This window comes from Xyrauchen texanus, chromosome 34 (assembly GCF_025860055.1).
Source record: "Xyrauchen texanus isolate HMW12.3.18 chromosome 34, RBS_HiC_50CHRs, whole genome shotgun sequence".
NCBI classification, from domain to species: domain Eukaryota; kingdom Metazoa; phylum Chordata; class Actinopteri; order Cypriniformes; family Catostomidae; genus Xyrauchen; species Xyrauchen texanus.
In genome coordinates this window covers 9,551,412-9,579,162 of record NC_068309.1, presented here as the reverse complement: position 1 = coordinate 9,579,162, position 27,751 = coordinate 9,551,412, and the positions used below count along the sequence as shown (strand labels likewise).

General features: G+C 37.7%; 1 protein-coding gene across 2 annotated transcripts; it reads right to left on the bottom strand.

The window, feature by feature from the left end:
• On the bottom strand, positions 1-27,476 carry pcsk1 (proprotein convertase subtilisin/kexin type 1). Of its 2 annotated transcripts, XM_052103675.1 has the most exons (14): positions 27,092-27,476; positions 26,126-26,230; positions 25,205-25,330; positions 19,217-19,363; positions 17,180-17,256; positions 15,128-15,216; positions 13,167-13,339; positions 11,001-11,213; positions 9,674-9,774; positions 9,267-9,500; positions 7,679-7,836; positions 4,809-4,942; positions 4,559-4,720; positions 1-4,278 (listed from the first exon to the last, which is right to left on the bottom strand). In XM_052103675.1, the coding sequence occupies exons 1-14, from the start codon at positions 27,263-27,265 to the stop codon at positions 3,880-3,882; spliced, it is 2,292 nt and encodes a 763-aa protein (XP_051959635.1). In that variant the 5' UTR covers positions 27,266-27,476; the 3' UTR covers positions 1-3,879. The 2 variants fall into 2 exon arrangements, with proteins under 2 accessions (XP_051959635.1, XP_051959636.1); XM_052103676.1 differs by lacking the exon at positions 27,092-27,476 and having other exon boundaries at positions 26,067-26,150.
• Between the last annotated feature and the right edge of the window lie 275 nt (positions 27,477-27,751).

The following is a 27,751-nucleotide window of genomic DNA, read 5'->3' as shown; positions in this document are numbered from 1 at the left end:
TGTTACTGTTTATTTTATTATGATAAAAGTCATATTTAATATAGATACATTAAACTATACGAGCTCTTGTAAACAATTTGGGACAGAAGCATCAATCAGTATAAACAATGACCACACTGGAAAAATTACAGGGTAAATGTAAACCGTCACTTATTGAAGTTGTCCTGTAACCTTTATGCAATCTATTGGCTAGCAGAGGAGGGGGACTGCAGTCACAGAGCCAATCAAAACCCAGCCATTGAAAGATACAATCCATAATTTTATGAAGATTTCTCTCTAAAGCTAAAAACAAATATGTGTTAAAATATGTGCTGAAACAACATAGAAGTATTTTAAGGAAAGTTTAGAAGGCATTGGTTAGGTCATACAGTACCATGAAGAAAATCTGGCTCATCCAGCAATTATATAATATATCTTTAAGAATATAAATAGAGCAATGGTTCTGAGTTGCGTTTTGCAATTTAACTGAAAAAGTCAGCCTGGGAAATTAATTAACACATCACTCAAAATTGTGCAGCTGCTTTGCATGTACGCTAATATAGGGTAAATATAGAATAGAGCAAGAACTTTCAAGTTGCATCATCACAACAGCTGGATTAAATTTATTGGAAATAGATCCAACATTGCTGGTTAAAGGTACAACGACACATACTCATAAAGAGACAGGCAGGAATTATGACTTCTATGAGGTAAATGGTGATATAATACACAGTTATAGGCTTCTATATAGATATTATCTGTTTACTCTCATAAACTACTTGAACTCTTAGAAAAATAAACCTTTATCTTTGTTGTATGAATCTAGGAATATACAAAATCAGTTGATACATACTCATTTGGGATGTAAGATTCTCTTTGTGTATTTTTTGAAAACATTATGAGTTTGAAAATCATAAAAGAAGTAGCTATAGCTTGTTTTTAAAGTGCATATTTCTAAAGAGAGTTGTGCAAAAAAGGGCAGAGAAATTTGGAACATAGGTACATATCCTCAGTATTTTGTAATCTAGAGTTTAGTGATCCTGAGTGTGATCTACTAGCACAGTATAACCAGGAGTAACTAATGTCCTTTAATCATGGGTTTCCTAAAATTCTACGACCTAAATTGTTTACTTGAAGTTCCCGCTGAAATTGTTAGTATGTTATAATTTAAAGAAAAATATCTTGAGATCAAAGTGTCATTTTATGAATTATTTTAAGTACATTTATTGGTGAACTAAGGCAGAGTTAACACTATCCGTTTAGTTTGAAAACGTTTAGATCGCGATCATCATCATTTTCCATAGTATGTGGAAGAGGCGTAAATGTAGCAAAATCAATGCATTTTCAAACGAAAATGGATTAGTGTGAACGTGGCCGTACCTCTCATACACACTCATTGAAAAGTCACCTTTTAGTTTCTTAAAGGTGCAATATGTAAAAACAGCTTGTAACGCAACTCAAAAAATTAGCCCTTCCCGGACTTCCTAGGTTGCCTGTTAAAGTCTGTAAACTGATTTTCATGTGAAGGGAGCGGGTTGCTTTTGCCGGGAAAATCCAAAGGATGTGACATTTATGCATGCTCCCGAGAGCCTTGCCTCAGTAATAGCTTCTCTTCCGCTATTCAACAGCAACACTAGGTAACATTATCTTAGAGATGGAATCCAGCAAACGACCGGCTCCCAGAACAACACCGACTCCTACACAAACTAAAACATTTATCTAGTGAATCCAGTCTGGCTAAGTGGGAACATGATCGTGGTCGAGTGAAAACTAGAGTGAACATCGGCAGGGCATTTGATTCCTGGAGGGACCTTCATTCGGTTTTGGGGATCAAAACCGATCCTGAATTTGTGTTTTTATTGGACAGGTAAGCTTACATAACTACAAAGCATGTGAAATATAGTGCCATAAGGATCGATTTGTGTATGTGTGTATCAGTATGGTATATTAGCTGATAATTAGTTTTAGTTTAGTCTCAAAGTTTGTAGTAAAATAATCAGAACTATAATTTTAATTATGCTACCTCATCTGTCAGCATGATGCCGGTGAATCACGTTCAGCTTCTTTGTACGTTATGTCATTGTTTTGGTCGATGCTTGCTCGCTTGCGTCCCTATGGAGTGTGTGCATGAGCGCAAGCAACCGGTAGCTGGCTGCAGTTCACTTAACGGCCACAAGTGTCATTAATAACAAGGGATTCTGAATCTTACTTACTGCACCTTTAACATCATCGTTTTCCAAAGTATGTGGTAATGAAAAGTTTTTTTCAAAACATAAAATTTTTGGTGAAGGAAAATGCCAATGTAGTGTGGATAAAAGGCGCAAACATAACGAAATCAGTGCCCTCATAGCACACGCACATCAGCCAGACATAAGATGCTTGGGAGTAATCAAATTACAAAGTAATTTTCAGCAAAAAAGTAGTGTAAAGCACTTGTGTATTGAATGTGATGCTGAAAAGATTGTTCAACTGGTCCCCCTTTCCTCCTTTCCACATTAAGAACCTGATTTGTTAAAATTATTTAAGTAGAATACATTAATTATGGCCCCGTGATGAGTCATTGTGGAGGAGAATTGTGAGGCGTTGAGTGCATAACCTTTTGTGAAACAAAAAGTAAAGTAATTAGTAACGTGATTAAAGATGCTAACTACCACCCCTGGAGTCGCAAGTTCCAATCCAGGGTGTGCTGAGTGACTCCAGCCAGGTATCCTAAGCAACCAACTTGGCCAGGTTGTTAAGGAGGGTAGAGTCACATGGGGTAACCTCCTCGTGGTCACTATAATGTGTGGTTCGCTGTCGGTGGGGCACGTGGTGAGTTGTGCGCGGATGTCGCGGTGAATGGCGTGAAGCCTCCACACAGGCTATGTCTCAACGGTAACATTCTCAACAAGCCACGTGATAAGATGCCTGGATTGATGGTCTCAGACAAGGAGGAAACTGAGATTCGTCACTACGCCACCACGAGGACATAGAGGCATTGGGACTTGGGCATTCCAAATTGGGGAGAAAAGGTGAGGAAAATAAACTTGGTTGGGAAACCCTGTTTTAGAATTATAATTATTATGCTATAATTTATTTTATGTAATAAAATAATAAGAGATTAATGACAAAACTTTGTTTGTACTGATCTCTGCTGGCTGGTAGGATTTCATGTCAATTAGCATTTTGATGAAGATGAAGTCTCCCTCCTAAATCGCAAAAACAATAATTGTCTTTGAATTTTTTGTCTTAACATCCTAGTGTTAATGCTTTATAAGCATGCAGTAAAGGCATCATGAGAACACAACAATATGGTGAAGGGTAAGAGAGGCCATGATTGGTAATTTAATTAGTCATGTGACACTGGCTGATAGTTTTTTCTTCTTTTCTTTTTTTAGTCTTAGTAACCTGATTCAAAACTGAGGGATAAATACAGCTGGCAGTTCACCACAGATATTTTCATACACTGACAGATACAGGCCTTAGAATGCGTATAGTTGATAACTACATGTGCAAATAAAAACAAGCTTGTCTGGAAGAGAACACACTATTCTCTGTGCCCTGTTACTTCATCCCCCTCATCTTTAGTCCCCTTACATCTACCTCTTAGTTCACTCAAAATTGTAAACTCCATCCTCAAGTTTTTTCAGACCTGTATGACTTCTTTGATGGAGCACAAAAGGAGGTGTTTGGCAGAATGTTATGTACTGACAGCCTTAGTTACCGTTCACTTTCATTGTATGAAAAAAGGCAATAGAAGTGAATAGTGACTGAGAATAATTTTCAGCCTAACTTCTGCATTCATGTTTCATGTAAGAAAGGAAGTCATAGAGGTATTGAACAACATGATGTTGAGGAAATGATGCAGAATTTTCATTTTTGGGTGAACTACTCCTTCTTTCAGTTCTCCCTCCACCCATCTCACTGCTTGTCGTCTTCGAGCATATCAAACAGTGCCTGCAGCAGCCGGTCATCTCTGTGCCTGTATGGCTGCGCTCTGTAGAAGCTGTCACTGTAGTCACTAAACAGGCCGTTCTCGGAGCCCCTGTATCGGTTTAGCTGGTCAAGGGCCTGGTATAGCTTCTGAGGAGAGATCCTTTCATGTTGCAAGACCTTGGGAGATGCAGCCAGTATGTGGGGAGGAATCGCAGGGGTCTGTCTGTTGAAGGCCGACTGGAGGAGGCGTAGCAGGGCCAGACTGGCAGTGGAGGGGCCAGCAGCCTGATTTCCCTCTGGGACACTGGCAGAAGCAGTGGAAGGGAATGAGTCTTGGGCTACTGGACTTGAATTTCCAGGTTTGTGAGATGGGGTGGGAGATTCCTGCAGAGTAGAGACAGACAGGAAATGAAAAAGATAAGACTAGGAAATGAGAAACACTTCTTACCAGAAAGGTGATTCATGAGCACCCTCTTTGTGGTTGTTATTTGCCCTCAAGACATGCTATTTACCCAATTATAGTTGGTTTAGCTAACAACAAAATTAAATGTTTATTTATTTTGGCTCAGTCCGTTAATTTTGATACATTTATTTTGATTCAGTTATTTAAAAAATAAGCATAAAATAGAGAGACAGACAGAAAGATAGATTTTGGCATTCTGACCTTGATCATGTCTTCCATGGGTTCCACTCCTCTGCGATCGTTTTGCACTGCATTGTATGGTGTGTACACCCTCGCGTTCTTCATGTGCTCCGGCTTTCCAGACGTGCCATGCAAAATCAACTTCCAGCTGAGAATCTGACCCTCATTCTCCATTCGTCCTGACTACAAAAGAGAGGGGAAAATGTGATTATCAGGTGCTCCATTTGCATTTGGTGTTTGTTGACAGAGCTCTTGGAATGCTGGTATGTACCATATCTGTAATCTTCAGGGTCCATGTGCCAGTGGGGTTCTCTCCCCAGGTGTGCACGGACATAAAGGCCCAGTTCTGGAAACCATTGGATGACGTGTCCCTCTCTCTCTCTGCCAAAAGGACTGTTGTGGTACCTAACACAGCACACAACATCAGTGTCATTAGTATCGACAATAGTCTCATTCCAAAATGTGCACCTTTACAGTGTAATGATATTCCTCACTTATGGGTACTTTTATGTCCCATGTGTTGATTTTTATTTAAATGAACAGATTTCAACGTATTGTTACATATTGTTACATTTGTAAAACTATGATATATTTAAAAAGGTTTTTTACCAAATGTTCCTCAAGCGTGGCATCATTTCAATCACAACTAACAAATATAAAGTTTTATCAAATGTTAGGCCACATCCATACTGTTTCCACAATCAGTTTTAGTTTTCACTTTCCTAATGTCATGGTTTTTCAAAGTATGCAGTGCTTAAAGGAATATTTTACCCTAAAATGAAAATTCCCTCATAATTTACTCACCCTCATGACATCCCAGATGTTAATAACTTTCTTTCTTCTGCAGAACACAAACAAAGATTTTTAAAAGAATATCTCAGCTCTATTGGTCCATACAATGCAAGTGAATGGGTACCAAAACATTGAATCTCCAAAAGCACATTAAGGCAGCATAAAAGTAATCCATAAGACGCCAATGGTATAATCCATGTCTTCAGAAGACATATGATAAGTGTAGGTCAGAAACAGATTTTTTACTCTTAATCTCCACTTTCACTTTTTTGAATTCTTCTTTTGTTTTTGGCATTTTGCATTCTTCTTGCATATTGCCACCTACTGGGCAGGGAGGAGAATTTATAGTAAAACGGGACTTAAATATTTTTCTGTTTCTCACCCACACCTCAAATACCTTGCTTCTGAAGATATTGATGAAACCACTTGGATTATTTTATTCTGCCATTATGTGCTTTTTGGAACTACTAAACTTTTGGTACCCATTCACTTGCATTGTAAAGATACAGAACGGAGATGTTCTTCTAAAAATCTTCGTTTGTGTTTAGCAGAAAAAAGTAAGTCATACACATCTGGGATGGCATGAGGGATGATAAGAGAATTTACATTTTTGGGTGAACTATCCCTTTAAGAGCATTTTCAAAACTCCCCATTTTTGGTTGGAATAAAATGCCATTCCAGCACGGATGAGAGTTGTAAAGTGAAGGGGCGGGTTCACCCCTGTCTCTTCTGCCTATTGATGAGTTGAATACATTCACTAACAATCATAATAATCAAAAAGTAATCAAAGCATTTTTAATCATTTGCATTTGTTCAGGTTATGTTATGATTTATGAATGGTACAGGTCATTCATGTATTTGCCCTCTGAGGGTCTGAATTATATCAGGAATGCTGGAAAAAGTGCCCGTTGAATACTCTTTTCTTGATTAGAAATTCTTTATTTTTTTTGCTATGTAATTCAGTCAGAGCTCAAAGGCTCAAAGGCTAAAAGAAGGAAATGGATTTAAGAAAAGGATTTTACCTAGGATAGGGATGAATGAATGATGTACAGTAAATTATATAACTATAAGTGCAAGCATAGTGACCTTGAAATGTGTAAATCTGAAATATAGGCAAGTTTCTGGAGTGTGCTCTCCAGCGGATTATTTGATTAGACATTTCTGAAACAAAGAAATGTTCTTAGATTTCAGAACTTTTTGTTAATTTTGTATATTTTTGGCATATTTTAAAATGCTGACATGCCGCAAGTTCTTAATGTGGAAAGGATGAAGCGGGGACCGGGTGAACAATCCACGTCAGACATTTAATGGACACTTTACAGTGTGTATAACAAAAACTTTTCTTTTCAGTAACACATTAAACATGCACTTCTTTTCAGGCAGCTACGCATAAAGACACAGACAGGCTTTGTCTCTTTCTCTCTCTCTCTCTCTCTCCCTCTCTCTCATCCCTCTGATTTTAAAAAGCTGCTTCAAAATCCTGCCAGATTACAACATTGCTTTAATTCCTTTACAATATACACACATTTACTCTTTGTCTTAGTCTGATTCACTGAAAACTACTCCATTAATGTTTTCACATTCACAATTATGAATGACATACAAATCCCGTACTGTACGTGACATTAAGTGAAACTTAATTTTCAGTAACGATAAATCTTATGGTTAAAACTAGGGTGTGTAATCCAGAGAGTCAAGCAGTTTAATGGCTAGTTTTGAAAGCATAGAGCACGCCCTCGCTTCAGAGGTGTCTCCAAAGCCACGCCTCCTCCGCTTTTAGCACGCTTAATCCATAAAATTTTTCCTTGTAGAAATATCTAACATGGTCTTTTCTTGGTTTGTTTTACTGGTGGTTCAGGGGGAACATAAAGTAGCTGCGGTTCGCTCTACACAGCGTCAAGGAACCCGCGCTGATGACGTGTGATTGTCTGCACGAACAAGTTGTGCAGCGGTATTCAAATATAGATTGACAGACAGGAAGGACATCCTATCATTACATTTGGACCAAATGCAATGATTGGTCAAACATTTTTTGAAAAAAGTTGTGGAAAAATTGCACACTCTAGCTTTAAGTGGCAAGTATGTGCCCCCTTCGAGATTTCAAATGCCCCCTTGGCTAAATTATCCTGGCTCCAACTCTGACTGGGTATAACTGTATTGTGTGCCATTGTACTGTGCCATTTTATTCCAAATATTTCTAAAATATAATTTACATTACAAAATGAGTGGTCATTTGAGAGGACAGTTGTTCATGACAGTTCAGAGAAGAAGGTAATTTAATCTCTAAAAGTCCACAGAGCCAAAATTGCACCACATTTGAAGAAACACACGTTTTTGTGTTGGTCTCACCTGATGGAGATGTTAGGGTGATGTGAAGGTCTCCTCTCCGTGTGTACTCGATGCTCACTTCCACCTGCACATGCTCCAAAGACGCAATGGAACTGGCCTGTCCTGGACATGCCCTAGTGGGGATCTCAATGCTAATCTCACCTGCTGCCTTTAATGGTCTGTAACCAAAAAAAATATGTATTTTGAGGTTTGAAAACTCAAGTATATTTTATGTTGCAAATAGTTGTTTTAGTAGCTCAACTGGTAGAGCCTGGCACAAAAAATGACAAGGGGTTCAGTTCTCAGGAAAAAATGGAATTCTAACATACTACTTATCACATACTGTGAAATATACACTGAAAACTGGCAACCATTTATAAACTATAGCCTAATGTATGTATTATGCAATTATAAACATTTCACACAGTTCAATTCTATATTGATGTCAACTCATGAGTGGCATCCAGCCCATTGTATTGTGGGATACAAAAGGATACTATTCCGAACATAACCATACTGATAATATATACCATGAACACAATGTAGTGTAAATATTTAATGGAATTATAAAGCAGAACAGCATATGTTCTTAAAATAGTTTGTTGTTTGTGATGTTATCTCTGGACATAAATGATGGTATTTCTCTGCCCACTGTGCCCTGGACAGATATACGTGAGCGATATGATAATCCCTGCAGATTATGTTGAAATGCACGGACTCATCAAACATGAGCCATAGTGATTATACACATCAAAATATTAGATAAGGTATGCTCTACTTAGAATAAATGCTGCCGGATGTGGTTTGTAATTGACAATAGACACTGCATTTTTTGCTGTGTTTGATTGTGCAATGTCATAATGTGTGTCGTGATATTTGTATTAGGATGTTCAGCTCTCCGGAAATTTAGTCCTAGGAAAATTAAACATCTGTTCAGGTGGCCTTCTTCTTATCAGAGCTAATTCCTCAAATCTGTAGACTTCAGTAATGTAAATGTTAAAATAAAAAAAATAAAAAACACGAGTTCTGATTATTGAGTAAAAACTCATTAGGAAAGGATGCCAGCTGACTCTGGCATACCAAACATTTACCTTCCTATTAAAGGTATAGTTCCCCCAAAAATTAAAATTCACAACCTCAGGAGATGTTTTGTTATGCATTATGTAAGTCTCAGTCAACATTCACTTTCATTGCATTCAATACAGCGAAAGCGAATGGTGACTTATGCAGTCGTTCTGCCTAACAACTCTTTTTGGGTTCCACAGAAGAAAGGATGTCATAAGAAATAATTTGAGGGTGACTAAACGATGACAGAATTTTCATTTTTAGGTGAACTATATCCCTTTAAATCCTTCCATTTGAGCTACCAAAGCAGTCATAAAGAACAAACAGATGGACAAATATGCATAGACACACATAAATGCACATGTACACTGGATCTGTTGAATTAATGTGGCTATTAATGAACCGCTATAGCTTCGCACAGTGGCAGATGGCAGTAGATCAGGGTGGCTTTGTCTTTGTTTGTGATCCTCTTGATAGAAAGCCTAAAGCAAACTGAACAAGTTTGTCATGATAGTTGCATTATCATATTAGAAGCCAGTTGTACCTTGGTTGGAAGCTCTCATCTCTGACGATGCACTGTTTCTTTTCTGGAACATGCTCCCAGACTTTGGGATCGGCCAGGTCAACCAGGGCTTTGGCGTTCAGCAGGCCGAAGCCGAAACGACTGTTGACCATCAATCCAGCTCCATTCCTCTTCCAGCCTGGGTTATTGGCCAGGGGATCAAACTCAGACGTCCAAACTACCAAGTGCTGAAGGTCTCGCCAGGTCAGATCAGGGCTGGATTTGAGGAAGAAGATACATTTACAGATTGAAACATTATTGGAAATCACTTCTGGTACGAAAGTAAATAAAAGTATATAGAAAATATAGATATAAATATAGAAATGAATGAAATGCATACTATTAAATTATATTATATGTAATGAAAAATATGAAGATGTCAGACATACTTCTGCTCCAAAGCCAGGGCAAATATCCCAGCAGCCAATGGGGCAGACGCAGACGTTCCAGTGTGTGTCTCAGTGCATTCATCGTGCAAATCGGCACTAGTCTGCAAAAAAAAAAAAAACTGTTAAATTGACAGAAATGCATAAATACATCAATAAACAAAAATAAATAAATACATAAAATACTATTGTATAAATAAAGCAAATACACTTGTTGCAGTCACCGAGGAAAATGTGAACACATCAAAACTCAATAGGGAACTGGACAAAAAACAAACCAACTAGACAAACTACTCAATCAATTGTGTAGAGACAACTAGTATTGACTTCTAAATTCATGAACCCTCCTGTAATGTTCTGGCAATTATTTTTATTTTTACCAGTTTAAGAGTTAAAAACAGTGGAACAACGCATCATAATCTTGTATTTGGTAAACGAGCCTTTAAATGAATAAATCAATAAGTAAAAAAACATATCTTCAAGTCTGTAGATATGTTTGGGGAACTTCAATGGAAGTATATGGGATTTTGTCGCTCAGTAAAATCTATTAGAATATATACCATGATTCTGTATTTGTTAAAAACAGACAAATGTGTAAACATTCCAAGTATCCAAGGGATAACTGTAAATCTATGATACATTTAATTGTATGATAAAAGAATTGTACAACCACTGACATAAGGGTGCCACTCTTTCCAGATAAAACGACCACGAATAATCGAGATTACAGTTACAACTGATGCTATTACCTAATCGTGAAAAGTGTCAATTACATCATTGAATTTAGATCTATTCCCGTAGTGAAAAGATTCTCTTTTAACAAAATGTTTTGGTCCGTTGTGTGCATGAATGCAAAAGAAAATCAGGAAATATGTTTAAATTAGTCTATTAGCATATCGGAAATGACAACCTAGTATTGTAGTGTTATTGTGTTGCACAATTTCTGTGTATAATTTATTCAAAATGTTAACAAAATTTTAAAACACTTGTTTTTTATGCAATAAAGCAATGCATGAACCATTTTCAGCTTGTTTTAATGTCTAGCATACATAAAGAATATGGCATGCAGTTCGCCCCACAAAAACTATTTTAAACTAAATGAATAATCGTAATTATAGTAGCAAGCGAAATAATCGTCAAGTGTTTTCGTCATAATCGTGCAGCCCTAGTATGTACTGTACCAGGTATTTTTTACCCGATTAGAATGGTTGTTAGGAACTTTCTCACAAAACAGAAGGATAACCCTTGAGGGAATATTCATTTATTATCAGACAAAAAAAAAAGCTAATAGATGAACAGCAAAAAAAACTAAAGAAAACAAAAGACTCACTATTCTCTGGTCAGTGTAGTCTCCGCTACTGTATGCTGTGGCCAGCGTAGAGGAGCATTTCTCCGCATACCATGGAGAGAGACCCTGCTGGGAGGCGCTGCTGATAGAGATTGTGTAGATACTGTCTGTGTATCCATCACAATCGCAGTTGTCGCCTTGACGCCCACCATTTCCCGATGCCCACACAAAAATGGAGCCCTTCCCACCACGCCCCTAGAGTAAAAGCAATCATTCATTTTGACATTATTCGATTATAATGGGTTTACATTAATGAAAACAGTAACACACCCTAATTACAATGCATTAGCTTCAGTTTCCATCTATAAATAAATATAATACTATAATAAAATTAATAATTCATATAAATATTATTATTTAAAAAAGCATGTAAACATTTCTTAATATTTTAATAAATATTATTAAAAGATTCTCTGTGTTGCTGGGTGGTTGCTAAGGTGTTCTGGGTGGTGGCATAGGGGTAGCTTACTGGCCTAAGACAAAAGAGCTCACCTCCAAGTCTCTATGAAATTCTGGCTCCTGTATAAAGCTCGGCTTCCTCCTTTAATATGAGTCTATGGCATTTTCTTTTACCCATTTTATTGCCCTGCCATCCGAAATTCTTAAAGGGAAAAATGAAAATGATCTTATCTTTTACTCACCCTCATGCCATCCCAGATGTGTATAACTTTCTTTCTACTGCAGAACCCAAACAAAGGTTTTTATTAGAATATTTCAGCTCTGTAGGTCCATACAATGCACGTGAATGGTGACCAGACCTTTCAAGATCCAAACATGCAGCAATAATCCATATGACTCCAGTGGTTCAATCTATTTTCTTCAGAAGCTAATGTATATGATAGGTGTGGGAGAGAAACAGATAAATATTTAAGTCCTTTTTTTACTATAAATCTCCACTTTCAATTTCACATTCTGAAGGATTGAAATATTGAACTGTTTCTTACCAAAGTGATTGGACTACTTCAGAAGAGATACACTGATGAGCAAAAATATTATGACCACCTGCCTAATATGCTGTTGGTCCTCCATGTGCTGCCAAAACTGAAGGAACCCCTGAAGGTGTCCGGTGGTATCTCGCACCGAGACATTATTAGTAGATTCTTTAAGTCTTGAAAGTTGTGAGGTGGAGCCGCAGTGGATCGGACATTTTAGTCCAGCACATCTCACAGATGCTAAATCGGATTGAGATCTGGGGAATTTGGAGGCCAGGGCACCACCTTGAACCCTCATCATGTTCCTCAAACCATTCCCGAACAATGTGTGCAGTGTGGCAGGGCGCATTATTATGCTGAAAGAGGCCACTGCCATCAGGGAATACCATTGCCATGAAGGGGTGTACCTGGTCTGGTACGATGTTTAGGTAGGTGGCACATGTCAAATTGACATCCAATTGAATGGCCAGACCCAGGGTTTCCCAGCAGAACATTGCCCAGAGCATCACACTCTCTCCCCCCGGCAGAGCATCACACTCCCTCCCCCTGGCTTGTCGTCTTCCCACAGTGCATCCTGGTTCCATCACTTCCCCAGGTAAAAGGCACACATTTACATGGCCGTCAACATGTTCTAAAAGAAAACGGGACTCATCGGACCAGACAACATTCCTCCACTGCTCCAAGGTATAGTTCTGATGCTTGCATGCCCATTGTATGTGCTTTCAACGATGGACAGGGGTCATCATCGGCACTTTGACCGGTCTGCGGCTACCCAGCCCCATATGCAGCAGATCAACATTATTCACTTCACCTGTGTGTGGTCATAATGTTTTGGCTCATCAGTGTATATTAAAACACTGGAGTTTTATAGATTACTTTTATGCTGCTTATATGTGATTTTTGGAGCTTGAAAGTTCTGGTTACCATTCACTTGCATTGTATAGACCTACAGAGCTAAAAATCTTAATTTGTGTTCTGCAGAAGAAAGAAAATCATACACATCTGGGATGGCATGAGGGTGAGTAAATGATGAGAGAATTTTAATTTTTGGGTGAACTTTCCTTTTAAATCAAATTGCTTAGAAATGTAATAGCACACTTCATCTCAACGATTTGAGGTATCATTCATGTCCATAGCACAAACATTGGCAAATAATGATCAGTTGTAGATACAACATATCGTCTGGGTCAGAGCTGAGTTGTATCACATATCTCACCTTCTGGATACCGTACTCAAAAGCCTTCTGGGCCAGACGGCCGGGCCCCTCCACGGTCTTCCCGTCATCGTTAGGGCCCCAGCTGGCACTGTAGATGTCCACGTGTTCAGGGTTGAAGCCAATAGAACTAGCTTCAATGGCATCGGTCACAATGCCGTCCAACATTCGTATTCCTGTGGGTGAATAGACAGCAATGAACTTGTAGACCTCCAAGCTTAAAACAATGTACAAGTGTTTAAATAATTTAATCAGTGCTGTTGTATAATGTTGTAATCCACTAAAGCTTACTTATTTTCCAATGTACATGGGCAGATGGTATGTATACGTGAATGACCGGTTATACACTCACCTAAAGGATTATTAGGAACACCTGTTCAATTTCTCATTAATGCAATTATCTAATCAACCAATCACATGGCAGTTGCTTCAATGCATTTAGGGGTGTGGTCCTGGTCAAGACAATCTCCTGAACTCCAAACTGAATGTCAGAATGGGAAAGAAAGGTGATTTAAGCAATTTTGAGCGTGGCATGGTTGTTGGTGCCAGACGGGCCGGTCTGAGTATTTCACAATCTGCTCAGTTACTGGGATTTTCACGCTACAACCATTTCTAGGGTTTACAAAGAATGGTGTGAAAAGGGAAAAACATCCAGTATGCGGCAGTCCTGTGGGCGAAAATGCCTTGTTGATGCTAGAGGTCAGAGGAGAATGGGCCGACTGATTCAAGCTGATAGAAGAGCAACTTTGCCTGAAATAACCACTCATTACAACCGAGGTATGCAGCAAAGCATTTGTGAAGCCACAACACGCACAACCTTGAGGCGGATGGGCTACAACAGCAGAAGACCCCACCGGGTGCCACTCATCTCCACTACAAATAGGAAAAAGAGGCTACAATTTGCAAGAGCCCACCAAAATTGGACAGTTGAAGACTGGAAAAATGTTGCCTGGTATGATGAGTCTCGATTTCTGTTGAGACATTCAGATGGTAGATTCAGAATTTGGCGTAAACAGAATGAGAACATGGATCCATCATGCCTTGTTACCACTGTGCAGGCTGGTGGTGGTGGTGTAATGGTGTGGGGGATGTTTTCTTGGCACACTTTAGGCCCCTTAGTGCCAATTGGGCATCGTTTAAATGCCACGGCCTACCTGAGCATTGTTTCTGACCATGTCCATCCCTTTATGGCCACCATGTACCCATCCTCTGATGGCTACTTCCAGCAGGATAATGCACCATGTCACAAAGCTCGAATCATTTCAAATTGGTTTCTTGAACATGACAATGAGTTCACTGTACTAAAATGGCCCCCACAGTCACCAGATCTCAACCCAATAGAGCATCTTTGGGATGTGGTGGAACGGGAGCTTCGTGCCCTGGATGTGCATCCCACAAATCTCCATCAACTGCAAGATGCTATCCTATCAATATGGGCCAACATTTCTAAAGAATGCTTTCAGCACCTTGTTGAATCAATGCCATGTAGAATTAAGGCAGTTCTGAAGGTGAAAGGGGGTCAAACACAGTATTAGTATGGTGTTCCTAATAATCCTTTAGGTGAGTGTATACATGTAAATGCTGTTATATAACAACCTCATTGGTGCTGTATTCAAAAATCAGACCTATACATCAAGTGAATTTAAAAGGATAGTACACCCCCAAACCCCCCAGATAAAAAAATAATAATTGTATGACTGTCTTTCTTCTGTGGAACATAAAAGGAGATAGTAGTCAGAATGACAGGCTCATTCACCATTCACTTTCACTGTATGGGAGAAAATGCTGAATGGTGACTATAAAGCTAATATTCTGCAAAACATCTATTTTTGGTTTCCACGGAAGAAAGAAAGTCATATGGGTTTGGTACAACACGAGGGTGAGTAAATTATGATATGATCATTTTTATTTGAACTATCTCTTTTAGGTATTCTTTCAAACACACGTAGCTTGATGACACTAACCTCCCACTTTCGAGTTGTAGGCCACTCCGACACCACATTTGTTGTTGTCTGCTTGCATGGCAATCTCGCCAGCACATCTGGTGCCATGCCTGAGGGTGCAAAACAAAGAGTAGGGTTATAAATGAACACCATTAAAAAATGGTATTGTTGTTCATATTCAAATTTTAATGTCTTACAGCTAAATCTGCAGACAAACACAGATCTGCAGACATCGTAATCATAATAAAACTGTGAGTCACATCTAGTAAAAATGCAAAGTTTTGACAACTATCTTTTGGTTTTCATAGTGGCAATGTTAATTTCAGCTATCTAGTATAATGTCATTGTAACTAGTAAGCAAGCCTTTTAAGATATCTTGAATTAATCTTGATATTACTGATAATTACTCTTGAGTGTTGATATTTGAAATCCACTTCCAGATATCTGAATTTCCAAATCTAATATGCTGAAATAAATGTACATCTATATATAAAAATTAGCATTTGTAATAGTTGTAATTCAGTTGCTGATATCAGGAATGGACATTTGCACTAGTAACAATGTAATTATGTATCTTAAAAATATATAATTTTTACTAGTAAGAAGTGCATAGCTATTATGTGTATCTTTAATTTTAATGATAAGAAATTAATAATAGATACCTGTATTTGCATTTTGAATGAAATATTGTAAAATTCTATTAGTGAAAATGCAGATAACAAAAATTACAGCTTTTACTAGTCGAAATGACATTTTTGACATCAAGAATGGGTAATTCTGCAAGTAATTACCTCATTTTTATTTCTACGCATAAACATTTTTGCTAGTACAAACCAGGAATGGATTACCGACTGGGCCAACGGATCCAGTCCCCAGGGGCCCTTGACTACTAGTGGGCCCTTGACTGCCCGGGGGTGGCCTGGGCTTTAAGGCTGCAGGATCTAGTTTTGTGATTCCCTCTGCTTGAAAAACCCTTTGGGCATGAACAACGACCCCCCAGCTCAACCACTTTTGGGTGGAGGAGGGCCCCTTGGAGATAATTGGCCCCAGGGCCTTTGCAAGTCATAATCCGTCCCTGGTGCAAACAAGTTGTTTCTCCATTGCTGATATCAAGAATTAGCATTGAGTTGAAAATTGAATTGTAGCTATCTATCATTCATATCCTGTATGCGATTAAATAAAAATAAAAAAGGCTTGCAATAATCCTGTCAATAGCAAGCAATTGTATGGGATGAGAAGTTTTATACTGCTAGACCATTCTTACCAAATGCATCTTTGCACTTAAAAAAGCTAGATGTAGTGCAACGAAGGGAACAGAATGCAGGTGTCCGAGACGCGTTTACATATTTTTGTAACACCAATGAACTATTGATTCATTCTGTATTGTAAAGGCAATTACAGCAAAGCACACTAAACATGGATGACAAATGAATACACTGACATGGGCGGTCGTGAGAGGATGTGCGTGTGCCTATTCAAAAGTGTGTGTGTGCATAATTAGGAGTGCTTGTTTGTGTGTGTACAAAAGCACTATAGCTTGCACAGTATGACTCATTCACTGGCATAGCCTTAAAGAGTGACATGCAGATAGAGAAAACCACAGGGAGAGAGAATAATGAGTGTTTTCTATTTTCATCACCACTTATGCTTCTGTTGCAGTGCATTTTAACATATTGTGCAGGTTTAGGGCAATTAAGTCCACACAGAGTGCATATGGTACTCTAAATTTGGAAAGTACTTTATTTTGGGCCACATAGATACATGGAATCTGATCCTCTTCTGCAGGGCTGTAGCTGTAGTGGGGTGAAAGGTGGTAATGATTCTAGGGGCCCAAAGGTCCAGGGGGCTCACAACAAATTTGAAACTGTATTATTTTAAGAGGAAAGGGGCCCAGAGCAATATATAGTCAGGGGGCCCAGAATTCTTTGCTACGGCCCTGCTCTTATGTAAGAGAGCACGAGAGATTTTTGTACAAGGGGAATGGATTACACTTGTTCCCTGATGGAAAACAGACCTTCCTAGATCAGACCTACTTAAACTATGGGGAAATGAAAAAGAGGTTCATTCACTCACTTGTTCTCATTAGTGGAGTCATATCTGGGGAAGGGATCGGGATCATTGTCATTAAAGTCGTAGCTAGCAGCAGGATCCTATAGTGAGGAAAACAGTAACAATAAGTTAGGGATGATCTGTACAAATTATTAATTGTTTTAAATTTTTTAGCATGACATTTTTGAACAAATAGTAGTAGATCCAGTATGACAAAGAGTCATATGGGCTCTGTTTGCAATGTAATGCTAACATAGTAGTCACTATATACTGTAGTATATATTCTGCCTACTATTAAAAAAAACCCCATTTACATTAACAGTAACATCAAACTTTGTCCATGTTTAAAAATAGCATACTACCATACTACTCTTACTTATTCTGCAGTATAGTATATTATGTCTGTGCATCCTGTGCAGTATGTAATGTACTGTTTAATGCCTACTATTTTTGCTTGAAGAACATGTTTTAACATTTAACAATAGCATTAAACATTTGCCATTTTATCTTACTTATTCAGCAGTACAGTATATTATGCATACTGTGTACACTGTGTGGTATGTAGTGAACTGTATACGGCCTACCATTTTTTCTTTTTTTTTTACTTTTTTAACATTTAACAATAGCATCAAACATTGGCTATGATCGAAATAGAATACTACCATACTACTGTTTTTGTTTCTGCTGTTTATATTATGTATACTATGCATACTGTGCAGAATGAAGTGTATACTGCTTACTATTTAAATTAAATGTATTTATTTTTTTACATTTAACAATAGCATCAAACATAGTCTATGTTTGAAGTAAAATACTACCATGCTACTCTTACTATTTCTGCAGTTTATATAACAGTATGTGTACTGTGCATACTGTGCAGTATGTAGTGTATACTGTCGACAATTTAAAACATTTTTATTTATTTTTTATATTTAACAATAACATCAAACTTTGGCTATGTTCAAAATAAAAATACTACAATATTACTCTTACTAGTTCTACAGTTAAAATGATTTTTTTGTGTGCATACTATGTAGTATGTAGTGTCTACTTTTACATTTAACAATAATGAATAAAAAATGTAAATAGTGCACATTATGCTCAAGTTTTGTATGTATTGAACACCCAGAGGACCTGCTACGTTTGACAAAATGTGTTCCACAATACAGTGCACTTGACATTACCATTTTTCCCCAGTGTGAATGAACCGAAAGCAACATCAGCTGTGATGTTCACCTTCTCCATCTTGGACTGTTGAAAGTTATGACTTTTGTAAAAACAAAAAGTAAAACAAAATCCAACAAAATTGGATTAAAAATGCTAAATAACCTGTTTAATATCCGAGACAATAACTGGCCGCCATTCGCTCAAGCAATATGCATACTGCAATGCATACTGTTTCATAGTACTATTTTAGAAAATAGTAAGCTGTATACAGTATGCAACAAGCTAGTATATGATTCCAAACATAGCCTCAAAAACTACTGTTTCATCGCTGAGAGGAAGAATTCCATCTGTGTTGCAGCATGTTCACCCTGCTACTATGTGTGTGTGCGCGTGCACATGTGTGTCCATACAAACTGCACTGAGCTGTTATTGCGACACTCGCCTGCATCAAAAACATGTGTCTCTACTTGACTGAAAGGCTTTTACTCTTAAGACTGTGCAGTTTGTCTACAAGCCAACAGTAGAGCAGAAATAGTACTCCTGATGCTATAGTGTACTCCTAAAAGGAGACATATGTTTGAAATGATCCTGTGATTTATGTGTTGTCTCTTTTGTCAAAGAGATGTTGCCTCACTGCGGTCTTATTATGTAAACGGCACACATTCAAAGTTTTAAAATAGATCGATTGCTATCATTGCAGGATGCATTGAAGAAATTGTGTTTGTATTTTCTGTTCTGGAAGTCCTCATCAAATGGCTTTGCTCTAATCGAGGTGGTAGGTGTCACTATGGATAATCCTTTGCACGGTTGAGGGGGTAGGCGTTGGCATGGAAACAACAGCACTGAGTTTTATGGACAGTGATCGAGTAGTCGTTGCAGTGACGACACACTTACGTAGTTGGGGTAAATATCAGTGTGGTTCCATTCCAGGCCATCATCCAGCACAGTAATGACAACGCCTTTGCCCGTGATGCCCTTCTTCCAGACCGGGATCACGTGCAGGTCCAGTTTGGGGAGGGATGAAGACGTCCGAGTGTCTTGCTGGAGGTGAGATTGTGTTTGTGGGTGGGGTTTAAGGGATGAAAGAAAGAGAGATAGACAGCTGAATACTGAAATCCATGAGTGTATGTGTATACATGAGTATATATGAGCAAAGACATAGTAACTATTATAACTGGGTGGATGGATAATAATCCTCATATTTTAAGAAAAAATTGGAGCTGGAAACTTTAAGACCAAGCAGAACCCTCTGCCAACCAGACAACGCAAACGCAAAGTGATAATATTTAGGGGTTGTTCAATTAGGAAACGATCCGTCTGTGCTGTTTTCTACTTGTTTTTCTATGTACACATGCACTAGATGGATGTCTTTGACCTATGTGATGCACTATGTTTCAGCATTTTGAAATTTTATGTGAAAAAAGTTTTAGAAAGTAACTTAAAAGTAAAGTAATTAGTAATGTGATTACACTTTTAGAGAAGTTATTAGTAATTTACTAATAAAGCCCACTTACATGCTATAAATGTAATTATTTAGGACTACTGGGGGAATAGTATGTCACCTAATTAATATTCATGTTCCACAATAGTGTGTCATCTTCATGAGTACCATTCACCACTCTCAGGTACTCTCTACCTCTTCACGAAGATAAAGCCCTCTTTTTATGACACAACCACTGACCTCTCCAAAACAAAAGTTGTTTGCTTGGAAATGAAAGCCAGCGACGTAATCTCCCTTGTTGACCTTTCGGTTTATGGAGACTAATTTCAGTCTTGCACCATAAGGGGATGTCCTCTTATTGACAGGTAATTAAATATAAGAGAGCAGCTGGCCAGTGTGGCTATGTAAAATGCAGCTAACCCCATACGAAAAAAAAGATTGCAAATGCGATCTCTTTATTATCTCAGTTGTTTTTCCTAGACAGCTATTAGATCAAATGGAGGTAAATCAGAGAATTTTACTTTAGTCTCCTGATGCTCAGATTTTTCTAAAGGTCTCATTAGAGTTTCAGTAAAGATCTACATTTATGCATTTGACACACTATTTTTTTATCAGTTTGTGCATTCCCTGGGACTCAAACCGATGAGTTTTGTTAGCACCATGCTCTAACAGTTGCTACAGGTACAAGAACAGAAGGTCTCAACAATTTTCAGTTAATTTCCTCCAAGTCCAAATGATCTGAATTATGATATACACGTTCATTTTATAGTTTGTACACACATGAGTTGCATTAAGTGTGTTAGTTCAGAGTGGAAGATGGGCGAGTTTGCAGTCCGATTAGTGTAGCTGTTTTAATTGGGTAACTGACTGGGAAAGAAGGCAAGAAATACAACAGAGCATCTCTGCCTCCGGACTCCAATGATTAGAGTAGCAAGACATAAAATTGAAAGAGAGAGAGAAAGGTGTGTTACTGGGGGAGGAAATTTCTGTTGCAGTCAAATTCAAAGTTGTATTGTAAACCCTAAGAAACCAATCACGGTTTTGTTCTCCATATTCAAGTCACCTGTAATATTGAGTTCTTTAAATACACACTCATGTTAATTAATGTCTTGTTGAAAGCTTATTTTATTTTATTACTGGAATTATGAAAATTATAGTTTTTTTATTGTAGCATTATTATTGATTGATTGATGTTTATTTATTTATCTATCTATTTATAGTTTATTTGTTTTGAGGGTTTAAATTCTAAAGTATGTACAACAATAATATGGAGGTCAAATTACTCAAACTAAATGATTATATAATTATTTATATAAATTATTAAATACATAATGAATTGTTAAACTATTCAAATGATTGAATTCATCATTAAATCACTTAATAAATCAACAACGGTCCCATGTCTTTCATTTTAGCATTAGTTGCATCCATATTAATTTTAGCATTATATGTGCATTAAGCATTAAATTGATTACTCATTTACGCATAAGCTTCATGTCTTTTCATTTTCACGGTTAGGCCCTCAACACGTCACTCAATGGCAGTAGGCGTCACCTTTCAAAGTAGGACTTCCTCTTCCATAATGACCTTCTCTCATCAACACCTAAACCAATGTTAACATAATTTACATAATTTATGTAGCCCAACATTTCTCTTACATTTTCTTAATTAGTTAAAAAGAAATGGTTGAAGAAATGGTTTTGCATAGCAACTTCATCTGCAAATATCTTATTGTACCAAGCTCAGCCATAGTTGTGGTGTGAAAAAACACCAATAAACTCACTAACCAGAAAATCCAATGAAAAAGATTTAAAAATGTCGTTGAGTGACGTGCCAAAAGCTGTTACCCTCAAAATTAACACATGAAGCTCATGCTTGAATGAAAACATAATATGCAAATTAACACTAAAATGAAATGCAAGGTAATTAAGGGATTTTTTAACCCTTTTTTCTCCCAATTTGGAATGCAAAATTCCCACTACATAGCAGGTCCTCATGGTGGTTTGGTTACTCACCTCAATCCGGGTGGCGGAGTACAAGTGTTAGTTGCCTCTGCTTCTGAGACAGTCAATCATGTGGCTCGTTGTGCATGACACTGCGGAGACTCACAGCATGTGGAGGCTCATGCTACTCTCCGCGATCCACGCATATCTTACAACGTGCCCAATTGAGAGCGAGAACCACTCATCGTGACCACGAGGAGGTTACCCCATGTGACTCTATCCTCCCTAGTAACCGGGCCAATTTGGTTGCTTAGGAGACCTGGCTGGAGTCACTCAGCACACCCTGGATTCGAACTTACGAATCCATGGGTTGTAGTCAGCGTCAATACTCACTCAGATACCCAGACCCCAGATTTAATGATTTTAATGATTTAATGATTAATACAAAAATATATATATATTTATCTATTTTTATTTATTTATTAATTTCTTGTTTATTTATTGTTTGTTTTTCCCACCATTGTAAGTTCAAAAATCATGCTATGTACTTCGAAATTGACAACTGAGAGAGACTGAGAGTGATGAGAAGAGATCTATGATCTGCTCAAATATTATGCATAGACGCTGCAGTAACACCACCATGAGGCATGACTCATAGCTTAGGTCTGACTCTAGAAAGTGCTCAGGGGGAGGGGGTGTGAAAGAGACCACCCACCACACAGGATGGGCTGTGCCACATAGCACAATGACATCAAACTTAACCTCTGTAGTGCTGTAAATCCCAAACTTGACATACACATTGCTAATATACTACCTTCATAGGGCATAGCACCTCTAATAAGTTCAGGGTGTTTTACTGGGTGTCTCAGATATCGGCAGGTATATACAATTTCTTCTTGCGATTACTACCTCTAAAGATGCAGTCAAACACTTTTAAAAATGCTTCATGCCCTTACCAACATAATAAAACCACACAGCACTCTCAGTGCAGAGAAAAAAGGAGGATATCATGTGAGTCATCTCTCTGATTGAATTATCAAGCATCGTCTTTGGTGAAATGTAATCTATTCTTCGCTCTGTTCCTGTCCTCTCTCACTTTCTTTCTTTCTCCTCTAAAAATCTATATCAGTCCTTGATATCTCCTCTTTCATCTCCAAATTTCGAACGTCATCCATCCTTCCATTTTCACCACCTCCGTGCAACAACTTTTCACTCAAACTGACCAATTGCACTGAGCCAACGTGAGTTTAAACTATGCGAAAAGATGCATAATAGAATTATTTCTGTTTTCTATGTATTTTTACATTTAAATGTCCCATTTCACATTTTAAACTTCAAATCATCATCAAACAGTGTTCGCAATCCATGTCACTCCTGTACATTTTATGCTTTTAGTTTTGTGTTTCAGAAGGAAACATGGCTAATTAAGCGATATCGTTGACAATAAGTCATTGGCAGTTACCTTAAAAAATGAAAATGATTATATAAACAACTTAACTTTCCTTTGTATATAACATTGCCTTTTCACTGTAATGCCTTATTTTGCATTACATTCCACAAAAGAGCATCTAAATCTCCTGATTTTGTACATTGTGTCACCGTCAAAGTTACTGCAAACCATATACATAAACTGCAGCGTGACTTAAGCAAGGCTAACTAGTTGATGCTGAATCCGTGGAGATGCTGATTGCAGTTAATGAGACAAATTTAGTGACATGGAAGATGTTTATAATAAAACTGAGCAGAGAGATGGGCATACACAAATGTGCAAATATAAAGGTTACAGACGCAAATAGAGGTTTTGAAACTGCACTTGTTGAAGCAAAAAGAACAAAAGGTCATTGTTGGTTTATGGCGCCACTAAATTGTGATCTAGAATAAAAGGTTTGTCCAAAAATGTATCCATCAATCGGAAATGCAAATGGAGGTTTTCAATTTGATTAGAGTGGCTTACTATATCAAACCATGAGCTCCATATTACAGCCAAGTGAATCCTTCCCATCTGTGTCTATACGGAAGCCATTCTCTAGCATTAAGTACTTGGCTTCCAAAAGATAAACCTATCAATCCATTGTGTCTCAGTAAATTGCTACTATTGTATGATTGGCTCTTCCTTTGTTTGGGATTATGAAGGGCTCTCTTTTACAATCTCATATTTATTTAGCCATACTATGAGCTCTAAAAGCTTAAAAACACTGGCCTTCAACTGCGAACAGGTATACAGACAGGAAATATAAGACACAAGCCTAGACAGGAGATTTATGCTTGCTTTTACAACAAAATCTAACAAAACCATTGTTGATATTATTGGGTTCTGCCTTTGAAGAGATAAATCCACCCATTTCCAGCACTAGAAGATAACATTTAACCCTGTCATGAGCTTGGAGGTTCAATCAGAGAAGCCGCTGTTACCATGGAATGGGAATCACGGCAAAAGTCCTCAGCAGTGATCGTCCACTCCCAAACATTATTACAAATGGTATGATTGAGTCAATCTCCCTTCACTCTCAAACAATGTACATTTAAGTGTTGATTGTTGAATGACTATTTTGCAATAAATCTCAAATATATGGAATTTTATACTTCTAATGAATTACTTAAATTATAGCCAATAGTTTCATATTGTACCATTGTTTCTAATTTGATAACTGATTTGATCTTAAAGAGAAAATGAATGAGGAAAAATACTTCAGAGTTGCAAACTATTAGGATGAATTGATGCCTGAAGAAACTTGCAAAGCCAAAGAATTGAATCCTATGGAAGCCCTGAACCGTAAAGTGAAAAAAAATGTCACTTGTTCATTTTTTTTTAAGTGTCTTAGTTCCTTCCTGAGCCTATGCCCTATGTCTTTACATGGGCAAATGTTTTTTTCTCTCTTGTTTTTTCTCTTGCGAACAATAAGCATGCAGTACCCATCTCACCACCAGGTGCCTCTCAAAGTAAGTATGAAATCGTATTCTGACAAGGTGACAGAATGTGGTGAAGGTTATCTAACAATCAGAAATAACTCCCGTTGTCATACTTAACAACGAATGCCATATGAAACATATGCAACCTGAGGTATATTCATTTAATTGTGGGATTTTATGTTTTAGAAGACATTGTAACATAATTTTTTTCGTATTATACTCGTATAAAATGTTATCATACTGTCACTGCAAACATTCTGTTGCCTCGTCAGCATAAAATGTCATACTTACTGATAGTGGCACCTGTTGGCCAAGGTTTCTACCACATCCTAATTTTTAGCTAGCAAGAAGAAAAAACAAATTCTCATGTGTTGACTCTTGAGAAGAAAACAAAATATCAGAGAAAAACAATTTTCAGTAAGAAAAACAAAACTAAACAAAACAAACAAAAATATTTTTTGAGAAGATTTTTTTAGGACAGGGTTTTGGATGAATTTCATGTAAGATACCTAAAAACAATTACGTAGTGATTTTTTTTCACCTTGCAGTTCAGGGCTTCCACAGAAACGTTTAGACATAGAGACTCACCAGGTACCATTGCTGGTTCCACATAGGATCGTCAAAGAGTTTGTCCACAGAGCAGTCCTTACATTCTGGCCCCAGTGGAGCACGCTTGGCCCTCCGTTTCTCATACTGCTGTTCAGCCCAAGACACCTACAGATGAAGCCACAAATGCCCATTCAGAACTATTTTTTAGCAACAATTTGCATCAGAATCTTTAACTTTTTCAGGGTTTTCTCCCAAAGCAGTATATTGTATATTAACAGAATATTTAAAGAATGTTATGTTCGAAAATTGCTAAATTAAAAACAGATAACAATATTCATAATTAACAAGTAGCAGCTGGCTTGCAGGATAATTAGAAAACAAATCCCAGAGGACATTTTTATTGCTCAGAAGTTACATTTTCAGGGGTCATGTTTCACTTAAGTATCAAGTTTGTCCCAAATGTTTTTTCAAAATTTACTTTGATATCATTGCTCAGATTATTTGGTTTTGGATGAATTTAATGAGAAATGTTTGGGTCCATGTTGAAATCTCTGAATTTTGATTGCAGACACCGTATCTTGGCAAAACCTGAGCACACTTTGTGATATTGTGGAAATCTCTTCTGAAACCACAGAGGTGGCACTTGTGAGATTGGGTCTTTTTCTCAAAAGAAAAATCTGAGAAGCGGGAGACTTACACAAAAGTCTCCATTTGCTCTTCATTTAATATCATTGCTTTATAGGAGGAGCAATTGAGATCTTTCTCTCCTATGGGAATAATCATCGACGGCCTACATACACTAATATACTGTATGTTCATGAACATCTCAGAGAGGTTTTTGAATGAATGCAAATTTTTTATATACTAACCAAGCTGGTGTGTACAGGTATAATACACAAACCTTGGAATTACTACATATGGACAAAGAATATCAGCTGCGTAAGGGATGAAGTCTCGTACCCTGTCATCCTCAGACAGACGTTTGGTGATATGATTTGCACTTCTTTTGGTCCTGCTAGGGTGATTGTACCTCTTGAACAAATAATGGTTTTCCAGCGCTCCAATCTGAAGACAAACGAGAGAGAGAGAGAGAGAGAGAGAGAAAGAAAGAAAGAAAGAAAGAAAGAAAGAGTTCACTGAAGAGAAGGATTCATATTTGGAGCTAAATTAAGCCTGGTCATAATGACGCAGTTCCCATCTGTCTGGTCTAGCCGTCCTATAGCTCTAATTAATAGCTTTAAAAATGCACAGGCTGATAGCATTCCACTTAAACATAAAATTTTTTTACTTATTTATTTATTTGTAATTTTTTACTATACATTTTACTTCCCAGTAAGATGATTTGCCCATAAGACACAACAGGTGAATTCACTTATATAAAGGTTCATATTACAATAGAAAATCTGTTTGTTCATTTTTTACAAACCAGAAATATAAATCATGACAAACAAGAACAAGGTGTAATATTTGCAGATTTCTCATTACTGAAATGCCTTAAAAGCACTAGCGAAATAATAATAATATTATTAATAATAATAATAATAAACTAAAGATAACCTAATTTGTTTGAGCTATTTAACAAACATAAAAATGGACCTAAGGGCATAGTAAAACATATGCATCATATTTAGAATTTAAACATCATCTAACAGATGCTTTTATGTTTAATGGCAAAACAAAAGTTCACTGCAACGGATTAAACACAATGGAACGTCACATTATTCCCCAACACACATTCTTATCAGTGAAAGCAACAGTGTTACACAACCATATGAATATATGCCCTGGCAGCTGCACAACCTATGAATATAAAATAACATGCAATAGCGATGACAAAATGAGGAGCAGAGACAGATGTGAGGGGGATCACTGCTTTACCCTTGTAATGGGCTGAAAAAATAGCATGTTTAGTATTTGGTCGCTTACCTGTCGGACTAATTTGTAGCCCAGGTCGTCGGCGATGGCTCGGGCAGCGACGGATCCTCCTGGAATCTCCACCGCCCATTCGTTCAGATACTGTCTGTCCACGGCAGAGGACACCAGCGCGCAAAGAAGAGCGAGAGCACCGCACAGCAACATTGGACGACATCTTTCTTCCATTTCAAATCAATTACTATTAATAAAAATGTGTCTGGGTGATCGAGAGACGCGTGTGAATATAAAAATCAATAGGGATAAATCAATAAATAAATACAGTAGCCTATATATAAACGCAAAAACTATCAGTTTGGCTCCAAATGTATTTCTTGGTTAAAGCTATGTTCCAGGACTTAATTCTGATGCAGTGCTTACGAGTAATTGGACGCGCATGAAGAGCCACCAATGAAAGAGTCGTTAAAGGGGAAGGGATGTTGACACGTCAAATTACGAAAAGCTCTGACGTCAATTTCTACCTGGGGTAGGATGCTCTTGTCCCGGGGGAGTCGGGCGGGGTGAGTTGCGCATCGAAGCGAAGGGCAATGTTTGCCTATAAATAGCCAGGTAGGTTCATCAAAAAGGAGACGACGAGCATTATCACTCTGGATGGAATTGTAAAATGTGAAATCAAATCCAATAGACTAATTGAGTATAATGCTAGCATTGCTT